This window comes from Colletotrichum chrysophilum (assembly GCF_026319265.1).
Source record: "Colletotrichum chrysophilum strain AFK26 chromosome Unknown scaffold_177, whole genome shotgun sequence".
Classification (NCBI taxonomy): Eukaryota; Fungi; Ascomycota; class Sordariomycetes; order Glomerellales; family Glomerellaceae; genus Colletotrichum; species Colletotrichum chrysophilum.
The window spans coordinates 1-26,554 of record NW_026517464.1 but is presented as its reverse complement, the minus strand read 5'-3'; the positions used below and the strand labels follow the sequence as shown (position 1 = coordinate 26,554).

Sequence of the window (26,554 nt, the reverse complement as noted above, 5' to 3'; positions counted from 1 at the left end):
TGGTATTTCCTTGCCAGCCGCCCTTGCGACGCGGTGTCTGCGAGCTTTAAGTTATCGTTGTGCCCAATGCCACCACACGTCGAGGCAACGCCAGGCACGAGTTGACGTTCCGCTACCGTCTTGTACTCTCGTAGGAAATCGGAGAGCGTACCGTCCCCCGATGTGGTCCGTATCGAAGCGCGGCTTCACGTGTACCAACATTCCCCGCCACCGTAAAGCCGAGCTAGACTCCTGAATGATGCCGATAGAAGAAGAGCACTTGCTCGCCACCTCCAAGCCCCCTAGGCTCTTGCCCGTTCTGGAATTGAGCCGTTTCGCGTCCAGCAGAAAGGCCGCTTTAGCCAAGCTCCAAGGATGGTGTAGTACATGGGAAGCTTTTCCTCCGTCACTTTTTCCATTCCCCGAGAGCGACGGCGTCGGACCGGTCCAGCAGGTGACAAGACGACGGCCGTACACCACACCTTCAGGAACGAAACCGCGGCGCTGGCCGCGATGGAGCAAGTCTGCAGTAGAACGACCTCAGAACCTCGGATAAAGTGCTCAGTATGGCCGTCAAAGTTGGAGGCTTGCAGATGGCTTCCACATCATCCTCCCGCCGGGGCATAGACGGTCTTCGGGAGGCTGAAGTTAAAAGCATGTAGCTACCTTAGGCCTGCCACTTGGCGTTGGCGTTGGCCCGAGATCTAGACAAGCCGTCCGAGGTATGTTTACAGAGGTAGTGTTCCTACTGCACTCCCATGAAGGAGGTAGGTACGACGAGATGTCGCCGACGCTGGTGGATTGGTCTGCCTCATGGTGGAATTCCCGAGCTACATTGAAGAGAAGAGCAGACGCCTGGTCTCGTCACATCCTGCAGGTGCTGGTAGGATCGCGAGTCGGACCGGTAGGAGCACGGAGCTGGGGTAATGGACCGAAAGGGAATGAAGAGGAAGACTGCATGACCTGTTACAATTCTTCTCATTCTCTTTGGCCCGGATTTTGCTCAAAATTACACTAGTCACTTACAGGCCCCCAAAACCACCCCCTTTTCCCAAAGAAGAAGATGCCGTTCTCCCTTCATTTCCAAAACCAACTACTCTTGTCATCGGTATCATTCTGTTGTCGTTGATCCTGCTTGTTGCCGCCTCCCGTCGAGAAGTTCGCCGACCAGGTGTAGTCGGACCGCCTCTCGGTCTGCCTGCCAACCTCTTCACCCTTTTCGTTGAACGTCGTTACTGTCTTTTTGATGCTGATGTTTCCGTTTCCGTTGTCGCGTTCCTGAGTCTCCTCCACCACCTTCCAGCCCGATGGGAGGCCTTGTGGTGAAAGGTCTCTAGTCGTTGAGCTGCTCTTGCCCGTCCCTGTCTGCCTCGACCCGCTGAACCGAGCCTTTCCCATGACCGAAAAGTAAGAGTCTTCTTCCGTTTCCCTGTTGTACTGTTCCTCCCCGAGCCGGTTCCGTGTCTCGCGCCCCGCGCCATCCGTCACACCCCGCACCATGGTTTTCTCAGCTTCCTTTGGCTCAAGTTCCTTTGAAGGGGTCTGGCTCGCGGCCGGGAGTGAGCGAGAGTCACGGAAAGGATCATCCTGTTCCTGCAGCCAGCGCTGCCACCTCTCGCTGATAGCTCCCTCGAGGACGTCAGATCTAGGTGCCCACCCATCCCACAGACCCTGGCGAGTCAGCTGGTGAAGCCATAGAATGGGAGGAAGTCCCCTGGGGAATTGCTCCCTCCACTCCTTCTTCACCCGGTGTCTTTCGTGGATGTCGGGCAGGCCTTGTCCACTGGTCACCATGAGCAAATCCTCAAAAGCGTCCTCGAAGCCAAACAAAGTTGGGTCGACGTCCGTCGGGAGATCCGTCGGTCTGGGCTGCGGCATGTCGCGGAGGGCCAGGGGCGAGTATGGGGATTCAATGAGAAATGAAATCCACATGGCCTGGTAAAGCGACTCAGTGAACTCTTCAGCTCTGAAGAGGGCCTGCATGGGCGACATGGCCGAGAACAGCTCAAACACGGTTGGCTGGGGGAATTGGGAGGATGGCGAACGAGGCTGGGGGCTGCCGCTGGCATTGCTGTTACCATTGCCATTGCTGTTACCATTGCCATTGCCGTTGCCATTGCCGTTGCCGTTGCCGTCGTCGCTCAGCGTGCGTTCATCTTCTTGGGGTCTAGGGGGCTCGGCCCAGCGACCGTTGTTGAAATTCTGAGTGACTGAAGTCGGGATGCCAAAGACACTGCGGAAAGCCAAGGCGATATGACCATCGACCTTTTGCTTAAAGCGAACGAAGACGTTGTCGGAGGGATCGTTGTCGGGCATTTTGCATGTATGTAGATGTAAATGAGGCTCGTCGGCTGTCTTGGGCGAGATTTGGATTTCGCGGTCGGTATTGTCTCAGTTGATGAGTGGGCGTGTGAGCGCGAGCGCAAAAGGGACGATATGTATGTGTGAGTTTGTGTATGTGTGTGTGTGAATACACAACTGAGCTGAATAAGTGCAAGCAATCACGGAAGAGATCCGGACGCGAAAGAGCACCGAGGTCTAGATATTCATGAACAGCGGGTTGTCGGGTTGATGGTCTGTTTGAGGTCGGGACGACAAGACATGAAATCTCATGGATATGACGGAGTCTATCGGGTCAGATCAGCTCACCTGGTGGCAAGCTGCGGCGGCGGGGTGAGAATGAGAGTCCAATGGGATGGCAGTTGAGATTCGGAGCTTCAGATGGGCCGAAAATCCCCAACAAGTCACGAGCGACGGGAGTATGGGAATTGGCCCAGGCCCGGGCCCAATGAGAAGACACTGGAATTCTCGAGCAAGTGACTGGACGGCACCGCACTGGAACACTCGTGGAAGCCCCCTCTCCGCTCCTGAAAATAAATGCGCCGGGTGACGGGACTGGGAATGGGCCCTGTCGCTGTCGGCCTGGGTGGTCTTCCACTGGGCCTGAGCCACCACCAGTGTGCTGCTATGAGCACTGACCAAGTGGCACCCTCCAGCACGTGCGGTGACGACAGGTCCACGTTCCAATTGGGCGTATCCGTACGAATACCAGCCTCAGCCAGAATGCCAGCGGACCCGTTGGCCCGGTCGCTTCCGACGCCACACCTCAGCCAGCAGCTCAGCGGGAGTTGTGAGACGGAATGGAAGTGAAGGCCGGGGTCTCGGGCGCCACGAAATGACAGCATATTGCCGTATAGCTGAAGACCCCACACGTGCTGAGCCACACTTTATAGCACCCAGGGCCCTTTCGCTTCGGGGGCCTGTGATTGAATGTGGGACGTGCCTGCTGCCCAGACCCGCGTCAGAGTCGGGTCGGTCCTGGCTTGCCGACCGATGCGTCGAGTGTCGGACCCAGTCCAATGTCTAATGCAGCGTGTGTGCGTGTTGCGTTATGTGTGTGAGAGGAAGCGGGAAACTTGCGGAGGAGCAGCAGCAGGAGCAGGAGCAGCAGCAGCAGCGAGGGCAAACGACAACCAAACGTCAGGTCCTTTCCTTCACTTGTGCTCGCTCGGCTTCCGTCACAGCAAGCGCAAGCTGGGTAACGCGGCCTCAACCTTTTGGCCATTAACCACCGTAACGGCTAATCCCACTTTGCTTAGACCATTTCCAACTCAATTTTCCTTCCCTCTGGCAATCTCCGTCCTGCTACCGCACATCCTCATGGCTGGCTACATCCAACATTTGCGCTACATATCCTAGGTTTGCTTGACTGCATCCGTTCCTTGCCGACTCCTCCGGTGCATTTCGTTACCATTCGTTGCGGCTGCCTCCTCGCCGTCCAGATGATACGACAGCTGCCCGAGTCCAACAATATCCGCCGCGCTTGGATGCCGGGCGAATCATCTTCTGGCGCCGTCGTCATTACCCGCAGCCTTGCTTAACTAGCACCATTTTCGCATCGCAGCTCGACAAAAACAGCTTGTGAAACCCGCCTACAAACTCACCTTCTGCTTTCCTCCCAAATCCCCCTCACGCGGTGGACATGGTACCCTCTGTGGTGATCGCCGCCGACCCTGCGGCACGACCGGGCCATGGCGACGGCGATGGCGGCAAGGACCTCCAGAACTGGTCCTCGCTAATCGGCATCATCACGGCCATTGTTGGCAATATCCTTATTGCCCTAGCCCTCAACGTCCAGCGATACGCCCACATCAGATTGCACCGAGAGCGCATTCGAGTCCGTCGGAGAGCAAAAGAAGCCTTGAAACATGCGAGCGGAGGCCCCCCTGGCGTCTACGGCACCGTGAACATCGACGACAGCGACCGCAGCCGCCTCGATGGACATCAAGAAAACGGCCACAACGATGCCTCCGAATCCGAACCCCTTACGAGATCCTTCCGCTCCGAGGAGTCCACCGGTTCCGACTACTCCGGCGACGACGAAAAGGCGCCATCTACATATCTCAAGTCGCCCTATTGGTGGATGGGCCAAATTCTGATTACGTTGGGCGAGCTGGGCAACTTCTTGGCGTACGGCTTCGCGCCCGCTTCCATCGTGTCGCCCCTGGGAGTCGTTGCGCTGATTTCCAATTGCATAATCGCCCCGATACTGTTCAAGGAAAAGTTCAGGCAGCGCGACTTCTGGGGTGTCGTTATTGCCGTCGCCGGCGTCGTCGTTGTCGTCTTGAGCGCCAAACAAGAAGAGACAAAGCTTGACCCCCACGATGTTTGGGACGCTATCACAACGTTGGAGTTCGAGATCTACCTCGCCGTAACAGTGTCGTTGATTATTGTTCTCATGTGGGCGAGCCCACGGTATGGCCACCGGACCATCTTGATTGACCTTGGTCTGGTCGGGCTCTTCGGTACGTAGTTCAGTCACGTTCAACAGTCTTCGCAATGCTAAATGAGGCGCTCCGTATCTAGGCGGCTTCACGGCTCTATCCACCAAGGGCATATCTTCGATGCTCTCGTCGACCCTTCTTGGGGCTTTCAAGACCCCTGTTACCTATGCGCTGCTGTTTACTCTCCTGTTCACCGCGGTTATGCAGGTTCGATACGTCAACAAGGCTCTACAGAGATTCAGCTCCACTCAGGTCATCCCCGTTCAATTTGTCTTGTTCACTCTTTGCGTCATTGTTGGCAGCGCAGTCTTGTATCGAGATTTCGAGAGGACCTCGGCCGAGCAGGCGGTCAAGTTTGTTGGTGGTTGTTTCTTCACCTTCTCCGGTGTCGTTCTCATTACTAGTGGGAGGGTCGAGGAAGACATTGAAGATGGTATGTCCGACGTTGATGGTGTGGAGGAGACTATCGGTCTCGCCGAGCAAGATCCCGCACAACCACCCCAGCCGTCATCAACCTCAATCCCGTCACCGAAATCACGACGCTCCTCAAAAACCTCTGTCGGGTTTCCCGCAGGGAATGGCTCCAAGCCGTTCAGCATGCAGCATGATTCCGGTATTCCTTCACTCCGTGTCCCGACCGCCGCGTCAGCAGGGAACCTTGTCAATACAGAGTCCGAGCCCCTCCTCACCAACCCGTGGAGCAATTCTGCTGAAGAGGTTCTCCCTCCCCCAGGCACACGGACCATATCAGATGATTCTATTGCCACTTTCCCAGGTCTTGGGTTTTCTCCTTCAGAGCCAGTTACGCCGATGTACGATGGGCAACTGCAGCCCGGGTTTCCCACGGATCGACCCGTCACTCCTCGCCCATCGCTACCCAGCCAAAGACCTCACAGCCACCAGTTTACAGGACCACTGTTCTCACCATCCCCGTTATCGTCTACCGTCAGCGCAGTCGTCAAAGACACTCTGCTTAGGAGCACGGAGAGCCCTTTGATGCGTAGGGCATCTGTGAGAAGGTTAAGATCCAGTATTCGGGCAAGTCTTTTCATGCCGGATGACGCCGAAAATGCGAATGATGAGTCGGAAAGACAAGATTTGTTAGGCCAGTCTCACGGGGATGGGGGTCCCCCTGAGCGTACTCGAACAGCAGGCGAAGGTGTGCCCAGAGAATACCCGACTGGCAGGCCACGAAGCCTTAGCGACACTTTGGGTGATTTCTTCCGGGTCAAGAAGAAGAGAAGGGATACGAACACGGACGCAGAAGAGGAGGTATGAAAGAGCAAATATTCTAAGTGCGGCAAGGAGTTTCGGGTACACGTCTCAGTGTCTATTGGATTTTCATCAGGGCCCAAGGCTCGGGAGGTATCATTACTTACAAGCATTGCATGTTGGCGTTCCTGGTAGAGTCGATACGGGTATGGTATACCATCCACTGTCTATCGTTTTCAGGCGTGCGGGATCAGGATTGGGGAACTTGGTTGGATTTCTTCTTGTGTATAGACACGCATTAATACTCCCATAGGCACAGGGGTTTTTGGCACAAATGGGATGGATCCTGCCTCTCCTGTTCTTGATGATGCATACCCTCGTATTCTTCGCAGCGCGTAAATGACTGACAAGTGCACTGTTGTCATCCGCTAAATGACGAGAACCAAGAATTCGAAATTGACAACGTAACAAACAATCGAGCTTTTGGACTTCCGGTGTAACATACGAGCCTCTCTGTTGCTGAAGTCGCAGCCCACAACCCATTATTAACATATGTCGTACACGTAGATTTACGCCTTTCCTCTGCCGTCAGACTTCTTCTTCCTCATCAGGCGCTTTCTCGCAATCAACATCGGCTTTACGTCTTCGCGAGCCACACCTGACTTCTTTCCAGCACCTGGGGTCTCCTCCTTAGCCTCCTTCTTGATGTCTTCCTTGGGGCCCTTATTCATGTTGCCATTCTTTCCCTTTTTGCCCTTCTTCTTCAATGAGGCCATCTTGGGGAGTTCTTTGCCCTCGGCCTCGGCGTCCTCGGCCTCGCCGCCCTCCTTCTGATCGTCTTGGTTCTTCCTGTTTCGGTCCAGGTTCTTCTCGGCGGCCTTGCGTCTGGCAACCACCGAAGCGTTCTCAATGGCGAACTCAACGATGAGCCGCTGCTTCTTGCCATTCTCGTTCTCCAGCTGGTAGCCGTTGAGAACGCGCAGACCCATCAGCGCCCAACGATGGGATGAGTACTCAATAAAGCCGTACCCACGACTTCTGCCGCCCGCAGCCTCTGTAACCTTGGAGCCTTCGCGACTCTCATACTCAATCTTGGCTTGGCGGACGATACCCTTCCGCTTCAGCTTGCGCTCGTGCTCGGCGTCCTTGGCTTCCTTTGCACTCCTGACCTTTTCTTCCTTGGACAGGGGCTGGCGTTTACCCTCCTTGACGTCTGTAGCAAACTCGACACAGGCCTTGCGGGCCAGCTCCTTGAGCTCCTTGGAACCAATGTCGCGCGGGATGTTGCGGACAGCCAGACGGGTCAGACTGATGTGCAGTGTAGGATTGCTCTGCACGAGCTTCTTGCGCTGATTGGCACTCTGCTCCCTCATCTTGATTTCAGACGGGGTCAGTCTCTGGTACAAGGCTGATCTCGTATCGATTTGACCCTCGTTCAACAGGAAGAGACGACGCTTGTCCTTTTCACGTCTCTTCGCGCTGCCGTCGGCAGCCAGGCGCTCGGCATCGTCCTTGCTGACTGCCTGCGCGACTTGCAGTAGTCTACTCTCAAGGGTGTACCGACCGTCCTGATCAGCAGTCTCGTCCTGCAACACAGAGTGTTTAGTTGGGAGGGCGCTGGTCTGCGTACGCGGCGCGCCCTTGATGCAGGCTCGCGCGTCCTCTTCCTTGACGAAACAGACGAATCCGGTACCGGCCGGGCGGTCAGTCTCCCGGTCTTTGACAACACGCGCATACCTGACAGGGCCGAATTGGACGAAATGTGTCTTGAGCTGCTCGTCGGTAACAGTAAAGGGAAGATTTCTGATGAATATCGTTGATTGGTTGCCGGTTGATGCCTGCTTTTTGGGAGCGGAGTCCTTCTCTTCCTCCTCCTCGTCACTGAAGTCCTCTTCGTCCGACAGCTCGTCTTCATCTTCGTCCTCTTCGTCTTTGTCTTCATCGTCTTTGTTGTCATCACTCTGCGGCTCGTCCTCCAAGTTTGCTCCGAAAGTTTTCATGAAATTCTCCAAATCGGCGTCCGCGTCGTTGGGATCTTCGTCATTCTTGGAGCTAGATGCCTTCTTCTTTTCCTCCTTCGCATCATTCTTCTTCTTGGTCTTCGGCTTCTCGTCCCCCTCAGCGTTTTTGTCGTCCTTGTTCTGCTTCTCCCACTCGCTCTTATCGACAGCCCAGTCAACGGCAATGGGCCTTCCATCAATGACCTTTCCATTCAGAGATTTCAGGGCAGTCTCGGCATTCTTTCGTCCCCTGAGGGTGACGAAACCGAATCCCTTGAGCTTGCCCTTGTTTTGGGGAAGATCGGCGTATTTGACAATGCCGTAGGCGCGGAAGAGGGCGGACAATTGTTCGGAATTCTTGATCGTCCACGGGAGGTTGCGAATAATCAGCTTAGGAGGTTTTCTAGCCTCCTCGAGCGCTTGCGTACGCTTTTGCTTCTCACTAGAGGCGGCTGCGCCGACAACGCTGTCCTTGTTGTCGCGATGTCTGGCTTCGGCCAGATCGATCCTGATACGGCGGCCCTCCCAGAGAGAGTTGTTGAGCTTCTTCTTGGCATCATTGGCATCGTCGGCATCTGTTAGGGTAACGAAGCCATAACCTCGAGATGCCTTGGTGGTCGGGTCGAGGACAACGGTCGCATGCTTGACAGGGAAGTGCTCTGAGAAGAAGTCGGTCAGAGATTCGCTGGTGGCGTTGGCAGGGAGAGACCGAACGAAGAGCGAGCGATTGGCTTCCACGCGTGCTTTCTTGGATTTCGGTTCCGAAACGGCATCTGCTGCAAGGTTCTCTGCAACAGCGGCAGCGACGAGCGCATCGTGCTCATCCTCCTCGGCGCGAGTCCGCTTCAACGGCTTAGCGGGTGACGACATGGCTGTGAATCTTGCGAAATCCAGCAGCAATGGGTGTCGGTTGGAAGCAGGAAAGTATTTCGGGTGGATGTCCGTGAGGTCGAGGAAAAACTGAGAGCCTCTCTACCTTGCACAGGTGGCTGGCTGTGATCGAAGCTGCTCTAGATTTGCGATAAGCATTTTTTTTCTTCTTCGGGGTCCAGCTTATCAGCACGTGCACGTTTGACGTGGTGTCTGACGGGCGGGGATGAGCGACCCCGCGCTATACCTGATTTGGAAGTCTATTGACTTACTTGTTGCAGACTGGATAAAAACAAAAAGACGCGCCAGGGGGTCGCCCACTGTAATTGTGTGCATAAGGTGCGTTGGCAGCCATCTCGTGGTCGGGGGCCGTCTGTCGTAGCCCATCAATCAACAACACATACTTTTTCTTCGTCCTCATTAACTCTTACAGCTATTTTTGCGTCCCATGTTCCCCCAAGAAATCGCCGGCATCTGACGACAACCGACAACCCAAGATGCCTGCGCGAGTCTCTACAAGATCCACGCGGAATTCGGCCGCCGTTTCCAACAAATCATCAGCCGCGACGCTCGGCTCCCGAGGATCAACAGCGTCGCGATCCTCCTCTCTCGCGCTCGACGTCCCGACCGAAAGACCCGACAATGAGCTTCGTCCCAAGATATGCGCCGTCTTCAGGGATGCGCAGAAAAACACTGCGTCTCACCGCAAATTGGTGGTCACCTTGCGTAAGATCCAGGAGGCCTGCGTCTACGAGCCCACCAGTCTGAACAAGTCAACCTCGAACGACTTCGATGAGGAGGCTTTCAACTCCGAATTCGTCCGCTGCGTCCTCAGGGTTATGCCTATCAAGAAGTCGGAAGGCGTTGGAGAGAAGACTGTCAGGTTTATTGGGCATTTTCTCAGACATGCGAACGACAAGGACTACGAGGTGCTGGGCGAGCTTGAAGAGGATGCTAGTACCATGCACGACACTCCCAGCACCAGGCTCCTCGGCTTTCTCATGGAGACGATCTTGCCACTTCTCACTGCAAAAGACAAGTTTGTGAGATACAGATCGACCCAGCTGGTCTCGCACATCATCAACTCCCTCGACTCCATCGACGACGACGTCTTCCAAAAGCTCCGCCACGGCCTTTTGAGGCGGATCCGTGACAAGGAAGCTATGGTGCGCGCCCAGGCTGTTCTTGGTCTTGGCCGTTTGGCTGGCAACATCGACGCAGCTGCGCAGTCCGACGACGACAGCGAGGACGAGGCGTCTGGACTGCTCGAAAAGCTACTGGAGGTTCTGCAGAATGACCCCAGCGCAGACGTCAGAAGATCGCTTCTCATCAACCTTCCTATCGCACCCGCCACTCTTCCATACTTGCTCGAGCGCGCTAGAGATCAGGATGCTGCCACTCGTCGAGCTGTGTACTCCCGCCTGCTACCCGCCCTCGGCGATTTCCGTCATCTTTCTTTATCTATGAGAGAGAAGCTCCTCAGATGGGGTCTTCGTGACAGAGACGAAAATGTTCGCAAGTCGGCCGGCAGGCTCTTCCGCGAGCGTTGGATCGAAGACTGCGCCGGCGTCGCACCGCCTGAAGATGGTGCCCAACCTGAGCCGTCGCCTCCCAACTTTGATGGCTTACTTGAGCTACTTGAGCGAATCGACGTCGTCAACTCTGGCGTGGAGAACGGAGTCGCCCTAGAGGCGATGAAGGGCTTCTGGGAGGGCCGACCCGATTACCGGGAGGCCGTAACATTCGACGACCATTTCTGGGAGACTTTGTCTGCCGAGTCGGTCTTCATGGCCAGAAGCTACAATGAATTCTGCAGAAACGAAGGTAATGGCAAGTTCGAGTCTTTGGTCGAGGAGAAGCTCCCTGAAGTGACTAAGCTTGCTTTCTACCTTGAACGCTACATCAGCGTTCTGACTGAAGCCATCAAAAAGGCCTCGCAAATAGGGGGAGCAGAAGATGAGGAGGAAGACACGGTCGAGCAGGAATTCATCGTCGAACAACTCCTCCACATCGCCATCACGCTCGACTACTCGGATGAAGTTGGCCGACGTAAGATGTTTGCACTTCTTCGCCAGTCGCTTTCTGTACCGGAGCTCCCGGATGAAGTCACAAAGCTGACTGTCAGTGTTTTAAGAGACATCTGCGCGCCTGACACAGCCGGTGAAAAGGAGTTCTGTTCAGTCGTTTTGGAGTCCGTTGCCGACGTTCACGATACCATCGTGGACGACCCTCCTGATGACAAGACCGAGGACAGCTTCCACTCAGCAAGATCCGAGGTTAGCGGCGACACCACGCCCACGCGAACCGGCAGCCGTGGGAAAAGTCCCGAGCTCAGCGAGGAGGAAGCCCGTGCCAAGGCCGTCAAGGAGATCATGATCAACATGAAGTGTTTGCACATTGTGCAATGCATGTTGTCCAATGTTGCTGGCAACCTGCAACAGAACGACCACTTGGTCTCCATGTTGAATAATCTCGTTGTTCCTGCAGTCCGAAGTCACGAGGCTCCTGTGCGCGAGAGAGGTCTAGTCTGCTTGGGTCTTTGCTCTCTGCTAGACAGATCTCTCGCCGAGGAGAACTTGACGCTCTTCATGCACTTCTTCACCAAGGGCCACACCGCGCTCCAAATCACTGCTCTGCAGATTCTCACCGACATTCTTAACGTTCACGGAGCTCAGCTTCTTAGCTCGACACCCACGCTGCTAAAGGTGTACATCAAGGCTCTCAAGTCTGGAACCAAGTCGCCTGAGGTCCAGGCTGCCGCTACCTTGGCCGTATCCAAACTGTTGCTCGGACGCGTTGTTACTGACACCGAAGCCGCAGCAGAGATGCTCAAGACCCTGGTCGTTCAATACTTTGATCCCGCTACCGCTCACAACCAGAGTGTCAGGCAAGCTCTCAACTACTTCCTGCCCGTTTTCTGTTACTCTCGAGCCGAAAACCAGGATCTCATGCGCTCTGTGGCCTTGGATGCTTTGCACATGCTGGTGAATGTCCGCGAGAGCTTGGAAGACGACGACGCCGACGTGGATGAAGACATGGAGAGTCTGACAACCATCGGCGCCTGCTTGGTGGACTGGACGGACCCCCGCAAATGCTACAACCCGGCCCAGGGGCTCGAGCTGGAGAAGAAGACAGTCAACGGTGATATTCATTTGGAGTTTGCCCTGGACATTTTGGATCGTCTGAACGGAAACATGAGCAGTACGTTATTCGATCTAACCCCCTCTAAGTTGGAACTGCATTATACTGACCCCCACTTCAGAGGCAGAGAAGAAAATTGTAGCACCGCTCCTTGGCAAGCTCTACATTTCCCCAACCAGCACGGAGGAGAAGATCAGAGAAGTGTACGATGAGGTCTCGATCGCTGTGGACGATAGACTCATCACGGACACGACTGGCCGGAACGCCCTGAACAAGATCCACGTGAGTTTGGGCAAGATTGTCGCCACCCTCGGCGAGCAGGAGGCAGAGCCTCGTCGCGCAAGCAGGAGCGTGTCCGTTGTCTCTTCTGTAGCACCATCGGTGGCGACATCGTCGGCATCTAAGGCCGATGATGGCGACGGCGACAAGACCATCACCATGGAGCCACCGATTAAGGAAGAAGACGAGGATAGCAATGAGGGCACTGTCATCCAAAGATCGGCAGAAAACTCATTAGTGAGCGAGCTCCTGTCGGACGAAGAAGGCGTTTAAACTTGATGACGTTGGTTAATGACTTACCCCTGGGATGTGGGATGAAAGAGCTTCATGGAATGATATTATACAAGGACTGATGATCTATGTACTACTAATGATGACTCCTTGCGGAATCGACGATTCTTGATTCTTTTGATCAACCTCGCACGCGACCGATTCCAATTGTCTTGCGTATTCAGTACGTCGCACCTAGCTTGTACAACAAGCCAGCAACTGCTACGTTGATGGCCAAATGCTGCCCGATGCTCCACGCCATGCTGTACAGATATTTGGGCGAGAAGACGGTCCAGACGAATAAGTGGGTCCTGAGAACCTCGCAAGCAACCATGACGAAGAGAACGCTGCACGCCGTGAACAGCGTCAGGTGGCCTACATGCTGCAGGAAGACGTTACGGCTGTTGTGAAGCTTGCGGTATCGGAGGAGGAGTAGGTTTGTGGCGGAGGTCCAGTATACTGGCCCTGCCCAGTTGCTGACGAACGTCAGGATGCCCACTGCGACGACGTTGAAGCCCGCAACGCCGTTGTAGGCGCTCGACAGATCAACGGACGAGATTGCGTTTGTGCCACCGAAAGCGAAGAAGGATGTGAATTGCAGCAGTATTGAGGACGTAGATAGCGTGGGGAGATCGAGGCCGAGAGATGAGATGAAGGCTAGCTGAACGTTGAAGAGGAGAAGCAGAGGGATATTTGTTACGCGGGATTGGGTTGCCACCAAGAGGGTGATGAGGTGGTGGAGAAGTTTTGCTGTTTTTTTGTCAGGGTTGGATGGGGTTTGCGTGAGGCATGCGATTGCTTACCTGTCTGAGCCGCCTCACTTGGTTTGGAGAGGGCAATGTAAGTAGAGTACCCTGCGAGTGCACCGATACCAACGAAAACGATTCTGGCTCTGGTCACGAGGGTCAGGCCTTGGAGAGCGACGTTGATGGCGGCCGGAATGCCGGTCACAAGCTCTGGCGAGTCTTCATGCGTGAAAGCTAGCTTGAAAGAGAAGGCCGAGAGCACCACCATGCCGGAGGCTGCGGCAGATGCGACAGCCGGCATGCCACGGAGTCTTCTCGTTAGCTGAGAAAAGTTCAAGAGGTAAGTTGCGCCCACGAGCGTCCAGAGTAGGGGTGGATTTGTTGTGACAAAGGTCTTGACAATGTCGGGTTCGCCAGCATGCTTTTGTCCTGTCTGATTCCACCCACGCACCAGTCTGGTGGCTGCTGAGGCGAGTAGAAATAGACCGATGGTCTGCAGAGGCTTGTGGGTGCTTCTGGCAAGTCAGAATTGGAAAGAAGACGGATGAATAACACTTACGTCTGCATGTTCTTGATGGCCAGTGAGCCAAACCAGGCCGACGTGAACCAATACCAGAAATGTTGCTCCTCTTCAACGTAGCTGCTGGCAAACATCATAATGCCATAGGAAATGGAGACGACTACCAGGGGAATGAGACTTGTCGTGACAGCAAATAGCAGGGAGCAAGTGATCAGGGCCATCAGGGCCTCGCCTAGGTGCAGCCTGCCCATGTCGTAATTGCTAGCCATGGTGCTCATCAGATCCTGAGCTTTACTCAACCACTGTGGATAGTTAGAAATGAGACCGGCGGCATGAGGGTCCGCAACCCACCTTGGACATGGCCCTGAGCCAGGCTTGATCCAGCTGCTCACTGCCTCCCATGGCCTTGAGCCCGTCATTGACTCTATGCCATTCGCACGCCAGTTCTTGCGCGTCATCCTGGGGATCCGCGCATGCCTTTTGTGTTGACGACGACTCAGTATCGAACATGCTCGTGCCAAACGTCGCCGTAACAATGTTCAGGATTTGCCGAGCATTGCGAACAAGCAACTGGATTTGATCGTTTTCTATGTCTCATAAGCATTCGTCGGATGACTGAGTGTCTGTTTTGGGGTATCCACGCTTACTATTCGACCAGAATGGGAGGAAATCGGCAATGAAGGCGCCCAAGTTGTTCTGCGGCACGGGAAACCCTAGCAAGGCCGCCAGAGTCGGCGCGAGATCGGATTGCTCGACCTTGGTGTAGTACGAGAAGTCCTCCTGGAACTTTACAGGCGAGTTCAGGCTGCGCTGTAGTGTCCTGAGCTTCGGTGAGATGAAGACAAGGGCAGGAGATGTCTCTCCAGGGGATGAGGCGCCGTGGTTTCCCGCGTCGTTCATGCCGTGATCTCCACACAGTACCAATAAAGTTGAAGACATGTGATCATATGTCTCCATGGCCTGGAAGAGATGCTTGACAATGTCGTCCATCTCCTGTTGTTTGGGGACCATGTGTGGGCTAGATCTTTGTTAGTGGGCAAGAGACCGGGCCGGCGGCGATGTCTCACCTTCGAGGTCCCGATTTGTGACCAATATGGTCGAGACCAAGATAATGCAACACCAGTGTGTTCCAATCATCCTTCTCCAGCTCGGTGTCGATGTGTCTTGTGACATTATTGTCGACCTCCGTAAAGTCCTAGATGGTGGTGTTAGATCCACATCTCATCAGTATTTGTGGCAGCGCCTACCGAAACGAAAAAGCTCGAGGTGCCGTCGGCGCGGTCAAAGGTCTCTGGGAACAGCTTGAGCCATGTGTCGTCTCCATACATGACCAGCTTTCCCGACTGTTTGGCCTTCATTTGCGCCAGCCACGTGTCCTGGGCGGCGAGAGTTGAAGACGTGTCTGCCTCATCAAAGTTCAAGATGACATCCAAGAAAGACGGGATGGAGCCGGTGGTGATTGCTTTGATCCTGGGCATAGTGATGGTCGGTGACCTGGCATTGGCAGTAAAGGGAAGAGCAGCACCATTGCGAATCAACCTGACCCCTAGTCAGCCATAGCCATGTGAGGCGACGAAATTCATGAGGGGTGTACATACTCTTGGGTGTATGTGAATCCAGTACCATCCGCATAAACAAAATCGCTTCTCGACCGTTAGCCCAATCCAAAGATTATCAGGCCCACCGATCTACTACCTTCGCAATGCATCGACGAGCATGAAAACGAGTCGATCAAAGGGCGCCTTTGGTGGCGGGCCATACTCCAGGGTCTCATAACGAGCCAGACCTGGAAGCACGGGCTTGTATGGAAAGAAACCAGTCGCGAATATGAGAATCGCCACGGGAATCAAGACATTGGCGATAGTGAGTTGGGTGGTCAGAAAACGCGGGCCATAGCGAAAGGACATGGTCGTCGCGTATCCATCAAGGTAGCCAATAGATTCGTTCGTTCAGGCCAGAAGGGTGAAGGGGAGAGAAGGTTGCCGATTAGGTGGTCTTTGCTGTGAAGGCTTCGAAGGAGACGGTTTCATAGCTTTCTAGTCTGGCGTCTGGTCATTGAACCATGGTGCACAGTAGGAGGATGAGTTCGAGGCACGAAAGGTGAAAGACAGATCGGGTGTTAGCGAAGCGGCGCGGTCGCTGTCCTCCAAGGTTGTTCGGGATCGTCGAGATCCTAATTGGGTAAAGCAGGTATCCAGCAGACAGGTTAAGGTAGGTAATAGCTATGCAATTGTTGGGCTGGCAGCTGAGGACACTGTGACGGCTCTAGCACAGGGATGAGACGCTCAGCCGAGTAAGGGAAATTGCGCTTGATGATTGGCTGAATACGCTGGTCAAAGTCCGAAAGTCCCGTTACAACAATTAGGCGGCCCCGGCCGATGCAGTGAAGAGGCGCATCGTTCGCTCAGTTCATTCCAATTGTCTTGAGGGATGTCTCGAGATATTGCCGCAGAGTGACTCGAGTTGAGTCTCACATCGCTGAAGGCCTCATGTCCCATTCAATGTTGCAAATACAATGTGATAACTTTTAAGTGCCCAAATCTCGACCGACGGGTGAAAAACCATTAAGCCGAATACCAGCAACCATCCGTGAGAGAAGGAAAAATAAAAAATGAAAATTGAATCCCTGCCCACCAACTCCGAGAAATGGGGAAAAAACAACAACAAATCGATGTTGAGAGACCCTGCGCCGGCTGTCACTTCCTCTCTTTTCGGCGGCAGACAGCCTGGGAACAAATCCTGCTATGCCAGGAGAAATGGCAACCTAGTGTCGCGTCACGATCAGGCCTTCTTCTTGGAGCCTCCGCGACGGTCCTTGTACTTGGGAAAGACAATCTTGGACGACTTCTTCTTCTGAATTCTACCGGATCTGCGACGGGGCTTTGCAGAGTCCACGTCCATGCCTGGGAATTGAGTCAGGATAAGTTTTCCTTAGTAGATGCTTGAGCAGATTGAGGCGGCTCACGGGTGTCCTCAGTCTTCTTGGCTTCTTGCTCCTCATCGGGGTTGATCTGGGCTGGGGTTTTTTCAGTGTCTGCTTGATTCCAATTGACCGAGATACTCACCATCGTCTTGTTCGTCGGTGTCCATGTTGATATCTGCCTCCTTTTGGGGCTTGGGCTGTTTCGCTAATTCCAGCAGCTTGGCTGAGAGGCGCTCTGCTCTCGCCGCCTCAGCAGGGCCAAAGACATCCTTCTTGAGTCTTTGGTTGTTGTTCTTCTTGACACTAGATCTCGAGCTCTTGGCCATGGTTTCGACGTGTCCTTGAAGGGAGATTTTCTGATGCGTTGAGGTGGTGATGTTTGGTGTTGACCTGCGTGGGAAATTTTGCACAAAGCGACGGACGCCCCGCCTGCCGTTCTACGATGCAGGCAACCAGCAATCACAATCCCTGGATGAGCAGCCATTCGCGGGGCCTGCCGACTACAGCCACCCCACTTTAAGGTACTAAGGGACCTTCTGAAGTTCTGTCACAGGCGGGGTGACCCAGGGAACCTAAGATAGGTACTTGCTTCAGGCGCTGGGCTGCTGGAACAGTCTTCCGTTAGGGGAGGCACGCCGCACAAGGCACTGAAACAGCGGCCGCCGCTCGCCTGTAGATATCACCGGTGGTGCTTACCTAGATAGGTACCTTAGGTACCTTAGTTACATTAGCTACCTAAGGTACCGTCGCTGGTCGCGAATGACATCAAACTCGACTGCCCAGGCTGCCGACCCGAGAAAACACCCACTGGCCGCCAACCTTACTGACCTCACCTCACTTCAACTCGCCCTCCCCGTCTTACTCCATCTGCGGCTCTTCATAGCCTAGGTAGGTACCGTACTTTGCCTTATGTACCTTCCTGGCCACGACTTTTCCTTCACTTCCCGTCAAGCACCATCCGTCATTACCTACCAGACTGGGTCTTCTGGTCTCGCTTCCTTGCTTCCTCGCGTCAAGCAAAAACAAAAACCCTCTTGGGCATTGTGCGTCGCCAAGTCCAGAGGCTAAGGCCCCTTAGGTAGGCGGACGGATTACCTCAAGGTATCGACACGAGCGAGAAGAAAAGAGCCGCATTCTGCGTCGACACGTCTCTCGGGAGGGACCCTATCTGCTGCCCGCCCTCAGTTGCACCACTCCCGTCGCACGTAGCAGCCCTTGCCTCCACGGTGCGGCGTTGCAGACGTGGACGACGTCCCCACGCACCCGCACCGCACTCTAGGTCCTTCCGTCTCGCTGTCGGTGTCGGCGCACCACGCAGCACGACCACCACCACGCAACCCCGAGCCTCGTCGCTCTTTCCTCGTGTGGTTGCGTCCATGGTCCTTTCCACTTGAACCAAGAGCTGCTTTTATTTCTTTCTTGTTTTGTCTTCTCCAACAACTCGGCTACCTTTTCCCGCCTTCCTCCGCCCCGAATCCAGTCTCTCCGACGTCGCATCCGCAAACCTTCATGAGGCTGTCACCGAAGGCGCCTCTGCGATACTCTTCCTTCGCCCACGAACCATGACCTCCATCCAGAGGCATGAGCTCCAGGCTCTGGTCAAGCTGGTCAACAGCAACCAGTTGCTTAATCGTCAACTTTCCAGCATCTGCCAGCTCAACGGTCTCACTAGCAGCGGGGTTAAGGCGTCGCTGCAGAGTCGCATCGTTAATGGTCAGTCGCATTCATCCCCCTCCCGATATGCCTCCGCCACCAACACCCTGCGTCTTGCGCCATTCTCCTTGCCGCTGCCAGGCTCCCAAGTCATTCATGTCCACGGCTCTTCTAAGATTGCCCAGGCAGCTTCTCCCACGAGGAAACTTCTCGCTGACTTGATGACATCCAGCTATCCAAGAGGCCTTCAACAACAACGATGCTACACGCTTTCAGCAAATTCAACGGAGCATCGAGACCACGCGAACCGGGGCTTCCTCTTCTCCTGCATCCCATAAATCCGCACGTCCTTCCGCGCCCGCACAACCCGTCGTGATGCGATCAGACCCATACTGGAACCAGCGCAGTAATGGCCGTCCCACGGGGCTGAATGGCCACTCGATGCACAGCTTTGGGGCCACAATCGGTATGCAGGATGTTCTCGTATGCTGTGTCCGACAACAGCTAATTGCGCCTAGGCCCAAGATTCAAGGATACTCCCTTCTATGCAATCCAGCACCGGGTCGGCGACGTTAAGGTCTGCGAGAGTAAGATACCGAGTCTGATTCCAACGCTTGTTACCTCCCGCTGACTCCCCTAGCTATGAGCCAACACAGAAACATGGTTTCCGTCCCGGTCAAGTTGAGCGATTGCCCAGGAGTGAACAAAGTTCTCGAGGACAAGTCATACCGTGTGATGGTGTTTTGCGCCGACAGCAATAGCAACAGTGAGCTCCAGAACATTACCTTTCCTCATCAGTCGGAGATCAAGGTCAACGGAAACGAGGTCAAGGCCAACTTGAGAGGCTTGAAGAACAAGCCGGGGTCAACGCGACCGGTGGACGTCACGAGCTATCTACGTCTCAAAAATGACAACCGGAATCTCGTCGAGTTCACCTACGCCTTGACACAGAAGGTGAGTGTAGGAAACATGAATACGCCCCGGTCATCATGCCCCGTACTCACGGGCTTGAACAGAAATTTTTCCTCGTCCTTTACGTTTGCAAGATCACGTCGGCTCAAGAGCTCGCTGAGCGGATCAAAACTGGGAAGAAGATTCCTAAGCAGTCGGTCATCCAGGAAAGTAGGTACTCCGAACGAGATTCGCATCTGACAACAGCTCATTAATCATGTTTCAGTCAGCAGCAAGAAGGCAGCAGATACGGACATCGTCACAACATCGCAAGTATTGTCTCTGAAATGCCCACTATCTTACATGCGGCTCGACGTTCCGTGTCGCTCTACATTCTGCTCGCATATCCAGTGCTTCGATGCTACTTCATACCTTCAGTTGCAGGAGCAAGGCCCTCAATGGCTGTGTCCTATCTGCAACAAGTCCGCACCGTTCGATCAACTTGCGGTCGACGAGTAGGTGTCTTTTGTGTGAGCTGGCGAGCTATCGACTAATATTCACATAGATACGTCAAGGAGATTTTGGCCAATACGTCCAAGTCATTGGATCAAGTCACGATCGAGCCTGATGGACAATGGCGGGTCAATTCGTCGCAAGACGATCAGTCTGCCAACGGTGGGAACGGCTCCGTTGATGACGATGACGATGACGACTTCATCATCTCGGAAGTCAGCGTCATTCGTGGTCGCAACCTCGAGACGCCCGTTCGATCAGTTGCTAGTACGGCGACACCGACCACAACCATCATGTCGCGCGAAAGCTCAACGATGCCTCGGGGTCTCGGCTCCACGAGTGCGAAAAGGCCTCACTCCGATAGGGTGACAATAGATCTCACGCTTTCTGATGATGACGAACCCCTCCAACCACCCCCAAAGCGGCAGCAGCTTCAACCACCGACGGCGAACAATTACAGCAACAGCTACAATGGCCAGCTGTTCTGAGGCATGTTCCTCCGCTCCTTGTCTCTTACACTCAATCTTTTGAAGTGGAGCCTTGGGTTGTTGGGTCAAGGCACGTACATATATCCTAATGCGTCCTCATGTGTGTGTATTTTACAGTTTGGCGTGAGAAGGAACGGAAGGATAGCTGCACAGGCGTTCAGGAGGAAAAACATATCCCATCCATCAAAGTCTAGTCTAAACAGCACGAAAGAAATGAATGATTGCCTGCGAATGCACATGGTCCAGCAAGCGCTTCGCGGTCACCTACGGCGAGCTTTCTCGGCCGGAGTATCTCCGTCGGTGTTTGCGAATTTTATCAAACTAGAATCTTCCTGAAGTTGGTTTCTGTGTCTCACGGCGATAACAATTTGACTCTTTATCCAGGAGTTGGTTGGACCGTGTGCATGATGGTGGAAGAAGGGATGGACTGAAGCTCCACTGCGCCCTTGTCAGAAGTACGTACCTTCGACTGCCTTTCCCGAAGGTAAGGTGCCGTCGCCCGTCTGTCCTCACCTTCAGCTAGATACCTACCTACCTCTCACATTTACCATCATATTCCCCTCACGCTCAAGACCGATAAACGGCCGGCACCGGCAGCTACAGTACCCAGACTACGAAACAGTAAGGCCAATCGGGACAGAAACGCCAAAAAAACGCCGAGAATCTTCCTTCCATTTCGTTGGATGCGCTCGCCCTACGTCGCAATCGGTCTCAACCGACCCTACACGGAACGAAACAGCGGCCACACCAGTCGGAAAGAAGACAGCAGCACGAGAACATCACCAGACCACAGTCGCGATCATGTCGTTCGAAAGCGTAATGCCCCCGTACAACGCCTCGGATCCGACGGCTTCCTTCCTCAACTCTTCCTGCCTCGACTTTCTCCTCATCGAGCTCGTGCCGATGGCGTTCCGCGTAACGAGGCAGCTCGACATAGCTCCAGCAGAGGGCTCATCGGCCGGCGGAGACGGGGCGTCCTCCGGGAGTCACAGCCATGCCGCAGCAGACGCGGCGCTGTCAAGCGCAAGCGGGGCCGTCACTGCAGGCAGCGCGCGGAAGATGGACGAAGATGAGGAGAGGGACGCCGTGTTCTACCGTCTCGAGACATTGGGATATCGTGTTGGCCAGGGACTTGTAGAGAGGTATGTCTTCTCCGCCCTCCCCTCCCCGATGTTGTTGGTCAGTGTCAATTAGAGACTAACGGGTCGGGCGCTGGGATAGGTTTTCGAGAGACAGGCCACACTTCAACGATACGCTAGACGTCATCAAGTTCGTTTGCAAGGATCTGTGGTCGCTGGTGTTCCGGAAACAAGTCGACAATCTAAAGACTAACCACAGGGTGGGTGGTCTCGTCCATCTCTGGAGACAGTTCACGGCCGGTTTGCTAACTCGAGGCTCTCTGTGTAGGGCGTCTACGTGTTAACGGACAACTCGTTCAAGCCGTTTTCAAGAATGAGCACCGAGACCGGGGGTCAGGCCGTCGTACGGGCACAACCGGTAAGTCGGACATGGCGTTGTGGAGTTCGTGGTAGTCAAGCTGACTTTGCTGTACCAATAGTTCCTATGGTTCCCCTGCGGAATCGTCCGCGGAGCCCTCGCAGCCTTGGGGATCAATGCCACAGTTCAAGCTGAGACGAATGAACTGCCGGCTGCCATCTTTCAAATCAAGACGCTACCTTCGAGCACATAACCTCTATGAAACCATGCGTAGTGCAATACTTGATGATTGGATTCGGAGGAGACGGGTACGCAAGTCCGTCAAAAGTACGATCATGTCGAGTAGATTCAATGGTGTCCTACTCCACATACAGAAAGTTCTTCACTAGAAGCAAACGGGATTATCGACCGGTTGCCATATCCAAAATACCCAGACACCCCCGCCCCCAAAGCCACGGAATCACGATATCAGTTGACGTAGTAAGCCGATCAGCTACACACACTCGCGGTCATCAGCCACCTTACAGCCTAGGGAAGAGAAAAATCAATCAGCCATTAATTCTCCCTCGCGGTTGTATTTCATCTATCACCGTTTTGGCTACGTTTGTTGGAAGGCGTTCAATAGGCTTCCTTGAGCGGGGGGAACGGGGGCTGTTGCTGCAAATGTACAATTGGGGGTATTCACTTTTGAGGGGGGTTGTGGGCAAAGTCGACACCCTTCTGAATGTTGCCCTTCAAGCCCTTAACAGCGGCCTCCAGCAGCGTCTTCTCCTTGTCCGTAATGTTTCCGAGGATGTCGACAGCCTTCTCAGCACCGTTGGGCTACTCGGCGTCAGCATCGACTGGGTCTTCATGGAGGATTGGAACTTACACCAAGCTCAATGGGGACGGAGAAGAAGTCAGTGCCGGTCTTGGCGGCAATCTCCTTGCCACCAGGAACACCGGGCAAGTAGACGTAGCTAGGCTCAACGAGACCCTTCTCGCCCTTGACGGCCTTGAGTACCTTCTCGGCAAATCTACTTCAGTTAGCCACACGCACTCTCGCACAAGACAATCCATGTTCCGAGTAGCTTGAATCTTACCTGAAGCCAGCGTAGGCCATGGAGAGGGTAGCGGAACCAGCACCATCCTTGGCCTTGACGACCTCATCGCCACCGAACTGGACGCGGTTGACGAGGGCATCGTACTTGTCGTCGGGAATGGTGACGGAAGGCGTGACTTGGCTGAAAAGGGGAACAATGGTCTCGCCGGAGTGGCCGCCGATGACGGGGACGGTCAGCTCGTGAGGCTTCGCCTTGCCGGCAATCTCGGCAACGAAGGTCTCGGCTCTGACAATGTCGAGGGTGGTGACACCGAAAAGGCGCTGAGGGTTGAAGACACCCTTAGCCTTGAGGACCTCGGCGGAAATAGGAACGGTGGAGTTGACGGGGTTGGAGATGACGAGGATGAAGGCCTTGGGGGCAACCTCGGCCGCGATCTCGATCAGGCCCTTGACGATGCCGGCGTTGATGTTGAACAAGTCATCACGAGTCATGCCGGGCTTGCCTGCAAGGAGCTTTGATTAGACAACTGCAGCATATAACGAGCATCGCGGTTTGGACAGACTTACGGGGAATACCAGCGGGGATGACAATGATGTCGGCATCCTTGAAGGCGGCCTTCGCGCCGTCGTCCTTGGGCAGGTAGCCAGCGATCTTCTGTTTGCGAGGGAGTCTATTTAGCATGCGATGGCCATGATGGCATTGGGCATTACACCATCGAATTTGACTAGACATACCGCTTGTGAAGAGATGTGAGAAAGGTCGGCGGCAACACCGGGGGTGTTGACGACATCGTAGAGGGCAAGCTCGTCAACGAGGGGAGAGAGCTTAAGGAGGAGGGACAGAGGCTGCGGAAGAGAGACTTGGTAAGCCCATGCGCAGCTTTGATTTGTGCCCAGAGGCGGGGGTCTGGCGTCACTTTACCTGTCCAATACCGCCGGAGGCGCCAGCAACAACTGAAAAAGCAATTAGAGATGACGGGGCGAGAGATGCTGTCTCGGATGAAGCGTACCAGCCTTGACCATCTTGAATGTGTTCGTTTGTTTCGATCTGGGGATGCAAGAGGGGAAGGTGGTGGTGTCCTGAAGGGTTCTCGCGGATTAGCGGGGTGATCTCATGTAGCTCAGGAGCTTGCTCGGCAACCCCTCAAGCTCCAGCGGGGTCACATTGGAGCTGTGGCTGTAAGCTTGAGGGAGAGGGGTAGGTTGCCATCGTCAGACTGACTTTCACTCACGCGGCAGTTGCTTGAAGAGGCTCAAGATAGGATGGACGGACAGGATAAGACGAGAGGTTTTGTTGTTTGAGTACGAGGAGAGAATAAGTAGGAAGAAGGGGATGCGGAAGGCTTGAAGTACTAGCAGTCAGAGCAGCCAGATGATACCTAGTCCGGAGGCTGTCGGCGGGGACGTAGGTTCAACCGCGGGGAGAATTGCGACCTTCTCCCACCGCATCCCCGTCCACGTATGAGACCACCATCGTCATTGGATGGAGGGGCAAAAAGAGGGGCAACTTTGGGGGGGTAGCAGCGCAGCGCCAGTGATGCGCAGAATACCTTTAGGTACGCATGGTATGGTATGGTACGGTACAGCTAAGGTAGACGGGCGGGCAGTGCAGTCGATGAACAGAGAGCCGCCGCACCCAGCAAGATCCCGTGCGAGTCCTGCGCGCTGTGTGTCTCGGGACCTGGGCATGCGAGGTAACAAAGAGCTTGTACACTGCCGCAAATCTACCACCCAGAAATAGGCGAGCCGGCTGTCGCAGATACCTAAACAAAGACGTCGTGGCTTGGTGCCGCTGCTGCGACAAAACCCCCCCAGTGAGACAACCTACCTAGCCCGGCCAAGCAGGAGGAGCCATTCCCCTCCACCAAAAACAGCTTTCCTATGCTGGGGGGAATTCGGCAGCAAGGCAGAGAAAGCCAGATGCAACACCCACACCCCCGCCAATCAACCGCTCGTCAGGCACCTCCCTCCTACCAGCCGTCCGCCCTGTCTGGTGCATGTGAGAGCGGCATGCATCGAGAGAAGCTGGAGCCGTCCGTCCCCGTCAACTCCCGGAATTCAGCCAATGCTTTCCGATGACTTCCTGCTTATGGCGGTTTGACGGTCCCGACACAGGGGAAGCTGTCCTATGTATAGCCAAAACTCGGGTGGGGGAGAAACAAGCGTCCCCATCGCCGGTTCCAATGTTTCCAAGCACCTCCAGACCCAAACAGCTCCGTGTCCAGGCAGGTCCGGTCCCTAGTTATTGAAGGTGTTACTTCCATTGCATCATTTGACGACCAAGAATGTTGAGACAGACTCGAGCTCGAGACCTTGCATTTGGACATGACTGGCCGTGGAGCAGTTTACCATAGAATAACTAAAACCGCATTCGCTATTAATATCCGTTGGCGGCTTCAGGTAATTATTACCTATTTTGCAGACCGCGGGGTTCCTAACTACGTCCACAAGTACGTACCGTGGACCCCCAACATGTCATGAATCCTTGAGAAACGGGATCCCGTGCGCCAAGGTCAAAGTCGGCGAAGACTTACTCCGGTGATTTTCCTAGCTCCAGTGTAGATGCCGTATCTCATCCGCAATCCACCACGAACTCACGAGCCGGGCATTTTGTCGTCACTGGAATCGGCGACGAAAGCCGAAGAACCCGCCAACTTTCCGGCGTATGCCCGTTATCCCGAGGTTGAGCTGTGAACCACTCCCTCATGTTGTCGGGCAACGCCGGGTGACGACCGATAGACCGGACTCACAATCATCCAAGCCAGCGGCCAAGCTGTCGCCAGCCTCCCTTATGCACTCACTCTGACGTCTTTCGTAACCGCGGTCCGTCCACCATTAGCTAGATCATTACCGACTCCCCCTCTGGGACAGACAACTCCACATGCGCACGACTGTCGTTCACGATCCACGACCATCACCATCGTTGGACAGAATTTGTTGGAGCAATTGCAACCCAGTCCAGTCATTATTTTGGCCTTGACTCAAGCTTTTGATTTGTTCGCTCGTGTCTTCAGAGGTAATCTATTTGCTCGACATAACGCCCAAACAAAGTCGTTTCCGTCCACTCAAACAAGCAATTTATGCCTCAGTCTTCTCGGCGGCCTTCTTGGCCTTGACGCCACGGGGCTTCTTCTCAGCGGCCTCGGGCTTGACGGGCTTCTGGGCGCGGCGGATGGCAGAGACGCGCTGAACGGCGGCCTCACGGAGATCGGCACGGTAGCCACCGTTGGCGGCCTGGAGGGCGACGGCCTTGTAGGTCCTGTAGGTCACACCGTCAATACCTTCAACTTCCTATGCAGCTTCCATCCGGAGCCGTGTCGCTGAGGTTCAGAAAACACTCACTTGCGCGCCGACTTGTTGCCGCCGTAGGTGACCTCAGTGGTGCCCTGGGCAGGCTTGTTGGCGTTCTTCTGGTTCTTGCTGATGACCTTGACACCACCCTTCTCGTTGGGGACAACGCCGATCGCCTGCGTCGCAATTACTGTCAGTCAATGTATTCCTCGATCGACCAATCCATAATCGTCGCCGCATCGTTCTCGTTTTGGGAATTCGGTGCTTCGATTACAGCGGGGAAGTGTGTACCTTGTCGTTGACGAAACCAGCGTACTGCACCGTGTGTTAGCCAAATACCGCCCACAACAAAGCCTACCACGGAGATAATATGACGTACCTTGCGAGAGTGCTTGTTCACCAGGTTAAGGGGGTCGCGGGACAGCTGGAGGCCGCCAGCGTCGTTGCGGTTGACCAGGTAGGCATTCTGGTTGCCTGTACATCGCCAACGCGACGAAAATGGTGAGCAAAATGCT

The 26,554-nt window shown here is 54.6% G+C and overlaps 10 protein-coding genes across 10 annotated transcripts; 4 read left to right on the top strand and 6 right to left on the bottom strand.

Annotated features, from left to right (window-relative positions):
* Positions 1 to 1,056: 1,056 nt before the first annotated feature.
* On the bottom strand, positions 1,057 to 2,295 carry COL26b_012478 (uncharacterized protein; the record flags this gene model as incomplete). The annotated part of the gene is made up of 1 exon (XM_053185121.1): positions 1,057 to 2,295. The coding sequence occupies one exon, from the start codon at positions 2,293 to 2,295 to the stop codon at positions 1,057 to 1,059; it is 1,239 nt and encodes a 412-aa protein (XP_053030932.1).
* A 1,666-nt stretch (positions 2,296 to 3,961) lies between these two features.
* Positions 3,962 to 5,740, top strand: COL26b_012477 (uncharacterized protein; the record flags this gene model as incomplete). Its single annotated transcript, XM_053185120.1, has 3 exons — positions 3,962 to 4,784; positions 4,846 to 5,575; positions 5,674 to 5,740. The coding sequence occupies 3 exons, from the start codon at positions 3,962 to 3,964 to the stop codon at positions 5,738 to 5,740; spliced, it is 1,620 nt and encodes a 539-aa protein (XP_053030931.1).
* An 804-nt stretch (positions 5,741 to 6,544) lies between these two features.
* On the bottom strand, positions 6,545 to 8,845 carry COL26b_012476 (uncharacterized protein; the record flags this gene model as incomplete). The annotated part of the gene is made up of 1 exon (XM_053185119.1): positions 6,545 to 8,845. The coding sequence occupies one exon, from the start codon at positions 8,843 to 8,845 to the stop codon at positions 6,545 to 6,547; it is 2,301 nt and encodes a 766-aa protein (XP_053030930.1).
* A 497-nt stretch (positions 8,846 to 9,342) lies between these two features.
* COL26b_012475 (uncharacterized protein) lies at positions 9,343 to 12,538 on the top strand (the record flags this gene model as incomplete). The annotated part of the gene is made up of 2 exons (XM_053185118.1): positions 9,343 to 12,046; positions 12,108 to 12,538. 2 exons carry the CDS (start codon positions 9,343 to 9,345, stop codon positions 12,536 to 12,538), a joined length of 3,135 nt encoding a protein of 1,044 aa, XP_053030929.1.
* A 178-nt stretch (positions 12,539 to 12,716) lies between these two features.
* COL26b_012474 (uncharacterized protein) lies at positions 12,717 to 15,279 on the bottom strand (the record flags this gene model as incomplete). The annotated part of the gene is made up of 7 exons (XM_053185117.1): positions 12,717 to 13,285; positions 13,339 to 13,793; positions 13,841 to 14,103; positions 14,153 to 14,388; positions 14,449 to 14,819; positions 14,869 to 14,996; positions 15,049 to 15,279. The coding sequence occupies 7 exons, from the start codon at positions 15,277 to 15,279 to the stop codon at positions 12,717 to 12,719; spliced, it is 2,253 nt and encodes a 750-aa protein (XP_053030928.1).
* A 1,303-nt stretch (positions 15,280 to 16,582) lies between these two features.
* COL26b_012473 (uncharacterized protein) lies at positions 16,583 to 17,050 on the bottom strand (the record flags this gene model as incomplete). Its single annotated transcript, XM_053185116.1, has 3 exons — positions 16,583 to 16,704; positions 16,767 to 16,817; positions 16,867 to 17,050. The coding sequence occupies 3 exons, from the start codon at positions 17,048 to 17,050 to the stop codon at positions 16,583 to 16,585; spliced, it is 357 nt and encodes a 118-aa protein (XP_053030927.1).
* A 1,236-nt stretch (positions 17,051 to 18,286) lies between these two features.
* Positions 18,287 to 20,269, top strand: COL26b_012472 (uncharacterized protein; the record flags this gene model as incomplete). Its single annotated transcript, XM_053185115.1, has 7 exons — positions 18,287 to 18,437; positions 18,610 to 18,843; positions 18,896 to 18,964; positions 19,018 to 19,331; positions 19,394 to 19,499; positions 19,555 to 19,783; positions 19,834 to 20,269. 7 exons carry the CDS (start codon positions 18,287 to 18,289, stop codon positions 20,267 to 20,269), a joined length of 1,539 nt encoding a protein of 512 aa, XP_053030926.1.
* An 801-nt stretch (positions 20,270 to 21,070) lies between these two features.
* Positions 21,071 to 21,959, top strand: COL26b_012471 (uncharacterized protein; the record flags this gene model as incomplete). The annotated part of the gene is made up of 4 exons (XM_053185114.1): positions 21,071 to 21,411; positions 21,491 to 21,608; positions 21,677 to 21,766; positions 21,828 to 21,959. 4 exons carry the CDS (start codon positions 21,071 to 21,073, stop codon positions 21,957 to 21,959), a joined length of 681 nt encoding a protein of 226 aa, XP_053030925.1.
* Positions 21,960 to 22,387: 428 nt separating this feature from the next.
* COL26b_012470 (uncharacterized protein) lies at positions 22,388 to 23,771 on the bottom strand (the record flags this gene model as incomplete). The annotated part of the gene is made up of 7 exons (XM_053185113.1): positions 22,388 to 22,528; positions 22,578 to 22,722; positions 22,789 to 23,251; positions 23,316 to 23,403; positions 23,484 to 23,594; positions 23,671 to 23,702; positions 23,759 to 23,771. 7 exons carry the CDS (start codon positions 23,769 to 23,771, stop codon positions 22,388 to 22,390), a joined length of 993 nt encoding a protein of 330 aa, XP_053030924.1.
* Positions 23,772 to 25,826: 2,055 nt separating this feature from the next.
* COL26b_012469 (uncharacterized protein) lies at positions 25,827 to 26,513 on the bottom strand (the record flags this gene model as incomplete). Its single annotated transcript, XM_053185112.1, has 4 exons — positions 25,827 to 26,007; positions 26,091 to 26,215; positions 26,331 to 26,354; positions 26,419 to 26,513. Coding segments are annotated over 4 exons (425 nt in total), but the record flags the coding sequence as incomplete, so codon positions are not given.
* Between the last annotated feature and the right edge of the window lie 41 nt (positions 26,514 to 26,554).